General features: G+C 31.3%; 1 protein-coding gene across 1 annotated transcript; it reads right to left on the reverse strand.

Annotated features, from left to right (window-relative positions):
* Positions 1-8,112: 8,112 nt before the first annotated feature.
* LOC143066585 (uncharacterized) lies at positions 8,113-13,015 on the reverse strand. The gene is made up of 3 exons (XM_076239460.1): positions 12,959-13,015; positions 9,763-11,351; positions 8,113-8,182 (listed from the first exon to the last, which is right to left on the reverse strand). The coding sequence occupies exons 1-2, from the start codon at positions 13,005-13,007 to the stop codon at positions 9,790-9,792; spliced, it is 1,611 nt and encodes a 536-aa protein (XP_076095575.1). The 5' UTR covers positions 13,008-13,015; the 3' UTR covers positions 8,113-8,182; positions 9,763-9,789.
* Between the last annotated feature and the right edge of the window lie 436 nt (positions 13,016-13,451).

Raw genomic sequence — 13,451 nt, forward strand, 5'->3', positions numbered from 1 at the left:
ATTAACTCATCATATATATCAGGATTAAAAATTTTGTACAGCAGATACGCGTTTCGTCCGCACTTAACTCATCAGTGTCGTCAAATAAAAAAAGGGGAAAAGGCCAAATCTTCGGCGCCTTTCCTTAGCGGATTTTTTGGTTAAATAACAATAAGCTGTATATTGCAGTTAATCTCTCACAGAACGTGCAATGGAATCTAACGAATACCAATAATTAACAAAATTATCTGCTTGGAAAGTCAATACAAACATTAAGACAATAGATATTTTATTGATCTATCTATTTTTCTAACGACACAAGAAATTTTGCACATAAATAGAGCCTGGTGTATAGAACTTTAAAAACATTTGCTTCGGTTACGCACAATTTTTTAAACTGTGTTTGTTTTGCCCAATACTGCAATTTTAAAGATTAAAAAAATGAATATTAAAAAAAAGTCACTTCTTATACTGATAATACAATCATATTGTTTTCGATTATGACCATAACAGTTACAAATCAATTCAAATGTTTCGAAAAATTATATACATTGTTTTTGCATTTTGTACCATCAATATGTTGCATATATGAATATATTTAGAATATTGTGATTCAACAAGGTTTTGTAATAGGGGCAAACGCATTCAAGCTCATTGCCGGACCGTTGTTTACAACACCACGACAAGAGACGAAAACAGACCAAAAGACAAACACAAGTATAAAAAACACAACATAGAAAACTACAGACGAAAGCTTATGGGTTATGAGTGAAACTTGTACAAAAACAAACGTCTTTACTTATTTTTATCTTTGACGATCCTGGCAAGAAATATTAATAATAAATTAGTTCGGACACGCGTGTGTTAAAAATGTTCCATTAAAATGACTATGATATCTCTCTTGTCAAAGTGTTTAATATTGTTTTCTTGATTAGTTATAGAAACATATCTGAATATAATGATGATGGACTATTGTCCACACCATAAAATGCCATATTTTGTTATTGAACATTCTGCATTAATAAGGTTGCAGTTCAATTAATTATAGTGACCACATCTGATGTTTTATGTTTTCTTTACGGAAGCGTGACCACCAATGCTGAAGTGTTAATGCATGTACATTAGATTATTATAATTATACCATTTGACCAGTTTAATTATTCCACATTATTTATAAGACTTTTCTCTTAACCTTGATAACAAACTATTTTCCAATATTTTCAAGTAAATTTCCAACCTCTAAGAGCATGAAGCTTTCATTGAATATGGATTTGTATATGGAATTTGTGTATAAAAATAGAATTTACTGCTAATTTGTTTTTAGCTCATAATAAATTTCAATTTTGGCTAGGTCTTGAGTAATATCTTAATGTGAATGCCAAAATCTCAAAATGATTCTTATTTATGCATTTTAAGCAATTATGCATTTTTGTGAAAATCGAAGCCCTAAAGCCAATATGTAAGACATTATCAAAAATATAAATACTGATTTCTGTCAACTGCACTAGCAATGAAAGATATGTGACAAATTTATAATACTTTTAGATTTTCAATTTCAAGAAGTTGTACCTTAAAATTAGAACAAATGATAACAGTACACTAACTTCGTTTGGATATGTGTTAGCGTTAACACATTTACCAAAGGCATACAATTTACCCAATTCTAACATGAACAAAACTACGGATGTCAATAGAGGAGCTTGAAATGATAACTTTTCCGGAGCACTCTAGTTTGTTGAATTGTGTTGCTTATATTTTGGTTTTCAATGTAGAAGTTTGTGGTCTTTATGTCCTTTTTATTTTGTCATGATCTTTTATATCCTTTTCACAGCATACAACAAACTCAACATGTGTCATTTCCCAATAACACTGATGATAATGTGATAATAATCTGAAACCAAGTTTAACAAGTCATGCTCAATGTAGAGTTACGTTTTCAATTGAGGTAACGTTTATCTCCCCCTTCATTATGTATTGTAATTTGCCAAAAGTAGCCCATCTGCCTCTTCGGCTGAATAAATTTAAACCCAAATTTATTCGGTTGTGCGAATATTCTGAAGAAAATGGTGGATTCAACCTGGTTTATAGCTAGCTAAATCTCTCATTTGTATGACAGTCGCATTAAATTAAATAATATTGAAAACGACGTTTGTAAAAAACAAACAGTCCTAATAGTGACAGGTTCTGGGCAGTTTAACTTGCTGCTTCAAATTTACTTATCGATTTATCAATGAGAGTAAATCATAATTTGTTACCATGGTGATCGTTTGCAGAAATGTTCACTTAAAGTAGCCAATAGATAAGGAGTTGTACAGGGATAAGATAACATCTGAATGAAAGATAGGGATGGAAGTGGAAGTTACGGGAAGGGATTTTTTTTTTGGGAGTGATGATTTTGAAGTTTGAATCAGAAACCATCTGTTCACCTCCTTATTTGATGATTTGCTTTCCTAGATAAATTTCCAGAGTATGCTGACCTTCCCAAAATTTCTTTTCGTCTGTTTTGTTGTTCTTTTTCTATAAAGGCAAATATATGTGATGATGTTGTGCTTATATCTTTTAGCAAAGTAAACCTGATTAAAAAAATGGATGTTTTGGCACTTTCTATGTTTTGGCACGATTGATGGATTTGGGTTCCTTAACTTTTTACCTAAGGTGCCCTGATTCAGTTTGATTCGGAAACGCGTGTTATATGCGCTGATGTGATTTTTTATAATTGTTTAAGAGAACTGATTAGTGAGATTGTAAAACAGGGGTGGTGTTCTCGAAGCTATCTTAGGACTAGGACGTGTCCTAAGTCCATCTTATGACAGGTATTTATCCTAAGTCGTGTTCTCGAAGCTCTCTTAATTTACGATATATCGCAGTTTTCGTCCTAACTTTAGGACACCTAATTAGGTGTCTTAGGATCATCCTATCTTCATCCTAACATAATAAAGTTTGGATTTCGCTTTTTGTTCATTTTTTACCTGAAGATTAACATGAAAATGAAACGCACCATCGGTTTTGACTCATATATAAAGAAATAAGGCATGATTTTAAACTTTGAACTTCGTTTTTACGATTACACTACCAACTCAATTCTCATTTCAAAACAAGTTGTTTTCCAGTTTAAATTACAATCCTTTTTGATATAATTTTAGTATTACATTTAAAATCATGGATTTAATTCTTTAATTGTAATTATAAAATTCGTAAACAATTTTTTTAATTGGTTTAGTCATTAATAAATGTTTTATCAAAAAATAAAATTGACGATTTAAAATTTCGACTTAGGATATGTTTATGACGTCCTAACATAAGATACGTCTGAGATAGCTTCGAGACACAACTTAAGAGTGTCCTAAGTCGATCCTAAGTACATCCTAAAATCGGTCTTATCTATGACTTAGGACGAATCTTAGGATACTTTCGAGAACACCACCCCTGATAATGTAGAAAATCTGTTGCGAGTAACAATAGAAAGCGTTTTGTCAAGTGAGCACACTGAAAAGTGAAATCACAAAATACTGAACTCCGAGGAAGATCGGAAAGTCCCTAATCACATGGCAAAATCAAATGACAAAACACATCAAAAACGAAAGGACAACAACTATCATATTCCTGACTTGGTACAGGCATTTTCAAATGCAGAAAATGGTGGATTGAACCTGGTTTTATAGCGTTAAAACTCTCACTTTTATGTCAGTCGCATCACATTCTGTTATTCTTACAACGATGCGTGAACAAAACAGACACAATCGGTAAAATAGTCAAAATATGGTTACAGCAGTCATCACTGTGTTACAATCTCAAGACAAACAAACATATACAAACAACACAAAAAGCATCAATCAAATTAAAAAACACATTCCTTGTTTCGCGTGTTGGGCGTCAGAAATACAAACCTCATGAAAAAGAAATTTTGTCGTTCAATATCTATACAAAACAATTATAATTTCACATGGAGATGTGAAAGAGTGACCGAGCTTAAAAATGCTTAATAATTTGTCTTCTGCAATATGTCTTTAACAAAAATGACAAAACCATGTTTGATTGATTTGTTATTTTCATATATATACTTCAGTAAAAGGAATACAGACAAAAAATAATTTAAAACTTTTACAAAATGTATTTAGTATATAATGTTTGTTGTACATTTTTCCTAATGTATTTTCTTATTTCCTAATATTTGTTTTGTATCCTTCTTTGTTATGATTTGTACTCAAACGTACCACAATCGGAACTACTCGGCTTTTCTGGTTGCACGAAGAAATAACGTATTGCATAGCGAGAATGGCCGAGTAGCTACGATTGAAACGTACCAAAGAGGTTTATTTACCGAGATATATCGAAAAGCCATGTCAAAATGTGTCGGAAAGGCATGTGATAGTTAAGGTTCATGTGGACCCTATGGCTAAAATGGCCGTATTTTCACCTCAAAATTTACTCTGAGTACAGACAAACCTGCGCATCTGTAATTTTTTTCAGTCATAGCATGCCCTAGATAAATGAATTTTAAATATGTTTTATGTTTTAGAAAAAATAAAAACTTACCAGGATTTTGCCGTGCACTTTTTTTCATTCCTCCAGAAGGTGCCAAAATAAACTAAGTTGGGAAACAGGTTTGAGAACTTCCCCACAGGTAAAAATTAAAGTGAGCATTTTTAATTGGCATGGACATAAGATGGACACTACATACCTGACAATAATTGGTTATTTAAACTGTGTATGTGAGTGGACCATATCAAGGTAAACTCAACTGTTTGTTAATTTTATCATCTTCTGCAGAGACGAAAAAAAGTGTACGGCAAAATCCAGTTAAGTTATGAATTTTCTAAATCATACAATGCATTTGAATTCTATTTATCTGGGGCATGCTATGCCTTAAAACTTTTCCAGATGCACAGGTTTGCCTGTACTCAGAGAAAATTAAGGGGTGAAAATACGGCCATTTTAGCCATAGGGTCCACATGAACCTTAACGGAAGCAGTAAATAAATGTTCCATGTAAACTCGCTAAGCACAATTGCGGGAAAATATGCTATATGCTATAATCGTAGTGTAAAAATTTTTTTTACTTTAAGTATATGACGGTCAAATTAATACAGCCAAAACGAAAGAGGAAGGGCCGATTTGCCGGGGATTTTTTTCACAGAAGGACCAATTTCAAAAAGTGCCGACAGAATAAAATTTACTATAAAAACAAAAAATAAAAATGCTTTTTGATCAATATATCGATTTACATATATTATGATATGTGTAATCAATAGTTAATTTAACCCTAAAAAAGGATGAAAGTACAATATGCAGATTTTCGGGTGTTTTTAGGTGGAAAAAACAGGGAATCCCCCAGAAAGACATTTCAAACCAACAAAAAGTTATGCTTTTTATGACCGTTGTTATTCATACTACTTTTTCCCTCAAAAATGAAATTGGTTTAGTGTGTCCTTAATACATAAAAAACAACTTTTTGAAGAAAAAATTGTAACATCGATAAATTGTACCGATATAGCTTCTTTATAAAAAAGATAATGATCAGTATCGCCGTAGCTCCGTCAGTACAGTACAGAACTACTAATGATTGATGGTTTTGAAGAAAGGGTTCGAATCTCGCTCAGAAGACTTGCATTTTTTTTTGTGTTGTTATATTAAATTTTAATGTTTCTATTATATTTTTTTCGGATGTTTGCTTAATTCATAGAGTCATTCTGGTTCTATATAGTTTACTAGTATAATCATTTTACATGTATCAAAGAAAAAAATAATGTATCGCTTATTGTGTGCAATCCTATGACTTCCATACTCTTGTTTTACTTTCTATTTATGTGTTTATATTTATTACATATATTCAAGGGATAACTGCCGTCAAACTGATGTAGGTGCCTGCACATAACCAATAACACGAGAATTAATTCTATAGAAATGAAGCCTACATGTTGCGGGTGTAATATACACATAACTTAAAATAAGGCCATTGTATACAAGTTTCAAAACAACAAAAAACAATTTTCGAAACCTTTTTTGAACATGGTATTATATGTAACAAATGCAGCCAACAACAATGTTGTCGCCAATTCACAAACTGTATAGATACAAGTACTGAATTTTTTACCACCGTCCCTACACCGGTACCTAAGTCATCAGAAAATAAAACAACACAACAGAACAAATGAGTTACACTACAAATCGTAATTGTAGGTAAAACATCAAGAAGCTGTTGCATCTGTATCAAAACGAAAGGCCGATTTGTTAAAATGACAGAAAAGGCAATATAACATGTGATAGTAACACAGGGTGATCTATGACCAACTGATGTAAGATGTTCTCCCGTTAAAATATATACATGTATTATCTTATCTTATCTTATAGACGACAAATTCAGATAAACATATATTCAGAATGAGAAAATCACGATTATATTTGTTCGATATTATTTGGCTTCTTGACAAGTTACGTGGTATGGCACCTTGCATAAAGGATGTTCATAATAAAATAAAATCAATATTAAAAAATCAATAGTCTTGCCTTGTTTTTGTAGGAATACCTGTTCAAGGTATGAAAATAGATGATGTGACGTATTTTCATGTACTATAATTAGCATCTATCGGGCTATTTAAAACATGATTTTACCTATCTTATCGAATGAAACAAATGGCAGGCAAATTGGCTCTACCTCTTTAGATGATTAGTACTATTAAATGTTCTAAATCAACAGAAATTAGTTTTTCAGCTTTTGTTATTTAAATAAATACAGCTGCGATTTTTTGAATAGCAGCTCACCGTTCACACTGCTTAGATACACTTTAAATTTCCTGTTACAAAACTCAGAATTTGTCGAAAAACTAAGGATTTTCTTATTCAAGGAATAGAATACCTTAGCCGTATTTGGCACAACTTTTTTGAAATTTTGGGTCCTAAATGCTCTTCAACTTTGTACTTAAAATTGAGAATGGAAATGGGGAATGTGCCAAAGAGACAACAACCCGACCATAGAAAAAAACAACAGCAGAAGGTCACCAACAGGTCTTCAATGTAGCGAGAAATTCCCGCACCCGGAGGCGTCCTTCAGCTGGCCCCTAAACACATATATACTAGTGCAGTGATAATGAACGCCATACTAATTTCCAAATTGTACACAAGAAACTAAAATTAAAATAAAACAAGACTAACAAAGGCCAGAGGCTCCTGACTTGGGACAGGCGCGAAAATGCGGCGGGGTTAAACATGTTTGTGAGATCTCAACCCTCCCCCTATACCTCTAGCCAATGTAGAAAAGTAAACGCATAACAATACGCACATTAGAATTCAGTCCAAGAGAAGTACGAGTCTGATGTCAGAAGATTTAACCAAAGAAAATAAACAAAATGACAATAATACATAAATAACAACAGACTACTAGCAGTTAACTGACATGCCAGCTCCAGACTTCAATTAAACTGACTGAAAGATTATGATTTCATCATATGAACATCAGGCACAATCCTTCCAGTTAGGGTTTAGTATCATACCATCATAACATATATGAGAAGAACATATAAACCCGTGTCATGCCAACAACTGGTTTTTGAATAAATGTGTTTAGTTCCGATGCAAAGACCCTATAAGTGAATCAATATTAACGCCAAAATATGCAATCTTTAATGACCTGACAACAGTATCGTAACTATATCCCTTCTTAATAAGTCTATTCAAAGGTTTTGTTAGTTTTTGAGGTGAATACTGACACCTTTGTGCTTTATAAAGAATATTTCCATAAAAAATTGGATGTGAAATACCTGAACGTATAAGAAGTCTGCCTGTTGAGTTATATTTACGAATGATGTCCTTATACCGATGATAAAATTTAGTAAATGTTTTGACTAGTTTGTGATATCGAAAACCCTGGTGTAATAATTTTTCAGTAATACATAAATTTCTCTCGTTAAAATCTAAAACATTGTTACATACACGAGCGAATCGTACAAGTTGAGATATATAAACACCGTAAGATGGTGACAAGGAAACGTCACCATCTAAAAATTTGTTTGGCTTTATAACTATTTTGGTCTGAGCGTCACTGATGAGTCTTATGTAGACGATACTCTCGTCTGGCATATCAAATTATAATCCTGGTACCTTTGATAACTAATTAATCAAATAACAATATCTCAAAGACGCTTTGAATTGTTTTATTGGGCAAAAGAAACATAAATATCTGTGTAGCCAATATATTCTTGTTTCATCTGAAAAAAAAAAAACAAAGTTCATAAATCTTAACATCTATTTTCTTTTATATTCGTTGTATGAATGTTAATTAACGCATCTTTGTCAATATAATGACATTTGATGCGACTGCCATACAAGTGAGAGGTTTAGCTAGCTATAAAATCAGGTTCAATCCACCATTTTCTACTTAAGAAAATGCCGGTACCCAGTCAGGAATATGACCGTTGTTATCAATTCATTCGATGTGTTTGAGTTTTTGAGTTTGCCATTTGATTACGGACTTTCTGTTTTAAATTTTCCTCGGAGTTATTTTTGTAATTTTACTGTTTAGATATAAATAAAAACCTTTGTTTTCGTGAGAAAAACACAACATAAATCTGATATTATAGTAACGAATCAAAACTTTCAACAACTCAAATCAATTTCACAGATAAGGGCAAGTAACAAATTTCAAAGAGCAATAACTTAATAATGATTCTAGGAAAGAATATTTTCGGGATCAATACACCACCCTCAAATCAACCTTCACGAGATAACCTAGAAAACGAATTCAAATTTTGAAGCAACACATTATTTATGTGGAGCAGGATCTGCTTACTCTTCCGGAGCACCTGAGATTACACCCAGTTTTTGGTGGGATTCGTGTTGCTTAGTTTTTAGTTTTTTATGTTGCTTCTTGTGTACTATTATTTGTCTGTTTGTCTTTTTTATTTTTAGTCATGGCGTTGTCAGTTTATTTTCGATTTATGAGTTATACTGTTCCTCTCGAATTTTTCGCCCCTCTTCTATCAACATGAAAGAGAGACGCAATCAACGACCCATGAAGAAAACATTAACATATCTGTTTCAAATTATGAGGCTTGTATTTTGTAAATAGATGTAACATGAACCAGGAAGTGAATTTCAAAACTTCGATATCGATATGATTTTTAACATATTCCTAAAAAAATAAAATACCGAAGGGGAAATTTACACAAGGAGAATTTTGTTATACCTTGTCCTAAAACTTCCAGCGTTTCTATGCATTACTAAATTACTGGCTTTCAAATGATTGGGGTTGAACGATTATGATGAAATTTTATCACGAAAAAGGCACTTCATACATACAAAATTTCTAAAATGTATTTTTCATAGATTCATTTCTTTGATTAAATAACATAAAATGACATACTGTAGCATGATTACAATCAAAATTTTCTGATGTTTTTGTTTTGCTTGATTATCAACATTTTGCTATATAATTTTCAAAAGCACTTGTATGGTTTGCGTAAACGTTAATTAATCATTCGGGTGCATGACGGGTGCCAAAGGTGAAGCAGGAGCTGATTAATGTTTTGTTTTTATAATTAGTTTATTTGAGAACTGCAGGTAATTGACTCTCCAGATGGAGTATCACTAATGAAGAAAATTCTCTCATTTTCCTAAAATTTTAACACGTTTTGCATTAAACGGCGACAATGTTTTATTTGACTATATTCACCGTATGCGATCATTTTATAGGGAAGGTAACATTTATCGATAATAATATACATGTCTTCTCTTTCGTTCTGTTTAATTTTTTCTTAATTTCTCATCTTACGAATTTTGAATGACTTACTTCAAAATTGGAAAGTCTTACTCCTCATTAATATTTATAAAACAGTTTGTGTTTGATATTTCCATAACCGTCGTTATGATAACCATATCCACTTCCTTTGTTTACATTGATATTTGTTTTTCCATTTCTGTAACCGTTGTAACCATAACCATATCCATTTCCATAACCGTTGTTACCATAAACATATATATTTCCATAACCATATCTATTTCCATAACCATATCCATTTCCATAGCCGTCGTTATTGTAACCATATCCACTTCCTTTATTTACAATGCTATTTGTTTTTCCATTTCCATAACCATTGTAGCCATAGCCATATATATTTCCATAACCATTGTAACCATAGCCATATATATTTCCATAACCATATAGATTTCCATAACCATATCCATTTCCAAAGCCGCCGTTATTGTAACCATATCCACTTCCTTTATTTACAAAGATATTTGTTTTTCCATTTCCATAACCGTTGTAACCATAGCCATATATATTCCCATGACCATATATATTTCCGTAACCATATATATTTCCATAACCATATATATTTCCATAACCATATCCATTTCCTTTATTCACAAAGATATTTGTTTTTCCATTTCCATAACCGTTGTAACCATAGCCATATCTATTCCCATAACCGTATATATTTCCATAACCATATATATTTCCATAACCATATAAATTTCCATAACCATATCCATTTCCATAGCCGCCGTTATTGTAACCATATCCACTTCCTTTATTTACAATGATATTTGTTTTTCCATTTCCATAACCGTTGTAACCATAACCATATATATTACCATAACCATATCCGTTTCCATAGCCGCCGTTATTGTAACCATATCCACTTCCTTTATTTACAATGATATTTGTTCTTCCATTTCTATAACCGTTGTAACCATAACCATATCTATTTCCATAACCATATATATTTCCATAACCATATCCATTTCCATATCCGTTGTTATTGTAACCATATCCACTTCCTTTATTTACAATGATATTTGTTTTTCCATTTCTATAACCGTTGTAACCATAACCGTATCTATTTCCATAACCATATATATTTCCATAACCATATCCATTTCCATAACCGTTGTAACCATTACCATATCCACTTCCTTTATTTACAATGATATTTGTTTTTCCATTTCTATAACCGTTGTAACCATAACCGTATCTATTTCCATAACCATATATATTTCTATAACCATATCTATTTCCATAACCATATCTATTTCCATAACCATATCCATTTCCATAACCGTTGTAACCATTACCATATCCACTTCCTTTATTTACAATGATATTTGTTTTTCCATTTCTATAACCGTTGTAACCATAACCATATCCGTTTCCATAACCGTTGTTATAGTAACCATATCCACTTCCTTTATTTACTACGATTTTTGTTTTACCATTTCCATAATTTCCGTGATCATAACCATTTCCATTTCCTTTATTTACAACAATTTTCGTAGTTTTATCATTTCCATAACCATCGTCGTAATCATAACCATATCCATTATCTTTATTTACAACAATTTTTGTTGTTTTACCATTTCCATAACTACTTCCATTTGCTAAAAGAGAGATTAATACTCCTTATTCCTTCTTTTAGTAATCGCCCTTCACAATTTTGATAATTTGTTTGTGTGACTTTAGTTGCAATATCTGAATAATATAATGTATGGCACTGATTGATAGGCGTGTTTGTTTGTTTTTTTTGGGTGTATCAGGCCACTGTCAGTGATCTTGGTGTTATGATGATGTTCAGTTAATATTGGCATATAAAGTCGGAATGAGACAGAGACACCCAAACCTTCCGCACTGAAGCTGGTCATTATTTTCAATAAGATCGAGGAAGACATTGTGGAATTACATAGGTAAGATTTATTTCGGATTAGCTCCACTATTTAGAAGAGGAGCGAAAGAAACTAGAGGAACTGTCAAACTCATAAAGCTCCGACTTTAGTTTTCTATTTTGTTTCTTGTGTACTGCTATTTGCCTTTTTGTCTTCTTCATGTTTAACCATGGTGTTGTCAGTTTATTTTCGATTTATGAGTTTGACTGTTCCTCTCATGTCTTACGCCCCTCTTTGATTGAAGAATAATAGAAAATCATTGTTTATTTATCTCGATATATATAGTTAATCATTGTTTATTTATCTCGATATATATAGTTAATCATTGTTTATTTATCTCGATATATATATAGTTAATCATTGTTTATTTATCTCGATATATATATAGTTAATCATTGTTTATTTATCTCGATATATATAGTTAATCATTGTTTATTTATCTCGATATATATAGCTAATCATTGTTTATTTATCTCGATATATATAGTTAATCATTGTTTATTTATCTCGATATATATATAGTTAATCATTGTTTATTTATCTCGATATATATAGCTAATCATTGTTATTTCATTATGAAGGTTAATCATTGTTTAATAATAATGACGGTAGACAAACATTATAAAAAAGAAATTTTCTGTATCTCATTATCATTTACATAAAGGGTACTTGACAAAAGTTAAAAAAAAAAAAAAAAAAAAAACAACATTCATTTGCAGTGACCTGACACAAAATTTTCTCTATCAATACAGCGAAACCATTAACGGATTTTTTTAAATCCAAAACGTAAAATATACAATGAAGACTAATATAACCGAAAAAGACTTAAAGTTTAGCAATACTGCAATTCCCTGTATCACACAATCAGTATTTTAAAAATAATATATCTAATTTCTGATTACGTTGTTACTTTATTTCACAAACTAAATGGGAAGGACAATATAAATTTTTATCTAAAGTATACCAATGTGCCTTCTTTCAACTACAAACTATTTCATATCCTGATAATCGATATAAAACAGAACAAGTGTAGTTAACACAATTCTTTCTAAATTGTTTTCAACAAAAAGGTATACATTTAGACAACATTACTTTACTTAACATTTTATAAATTTGCTTTCCATAATAAAAACATATGATTATGATTCCGTGCATGCATGTGTTTCAGGATTAATAGAAATACGCTCTTTATAAAATATTTGAATAACACATATATGGATACCTTTGCCAAAAAAATAAATACAAAAGGCCTGATCGTCTTGATATAATCCTGAATTTCAAAAAATCCTAGCGTTACTTTAGTAATGAACAAGAGAAGAACTTACCCAATGCAAAAAGAAGCAAGACCAAACAATGTTGTGTTAACTGGACCATTGTGGAATAACAGTAAAGAAAGAAATATGAAAATTTACTTATATAGTTCAAGAGGCTCATTAGAAGAATCGGAAAATTAAGCAATGCTCACGCTTTATTTAATAAACACAGAAGGACACATGTTTTGCGTAGTATACATTTTACAAATGAAATATATGATGTAATCGACTTCGGACAGACAAATGAGAAAAAATTAAAAATTGCAACATTAAATGTTATATGATTTCCTGGAATTCAAATTAAAAGCCCACGTTAAATTTTTACAAGCAAAGAAAAAGAGAAAAAGAAATAAGATTTACATACAAAGTATATTTACCTTTCTGTACTAGTCTGGTGAGTCAAAATATATTGATTAAATGATTCATATGAAGTTTCCATAAATCTTTGACATGCCTTATCTACAGATTGTAAATTTTAGGTGCATCTAAAATAGGTGGATATGAG

This window comes from Mytilus galloprovincialis, chromosome 3 (assembly GCF_965363235.1).
Source record: "Mytilus galloprovincialis chromosome 3, xbMytGall1.hap1.1, whole genome shotgun sequence".
In the NCBI taxonomy this organism is placed as follows: domain Eukaryota; kingdom Metazoa; phylum Mollusca; class Bivalvia; order Mytilida; family Mytilidae; genus Mytilus; species Mytilus galloprovincialis.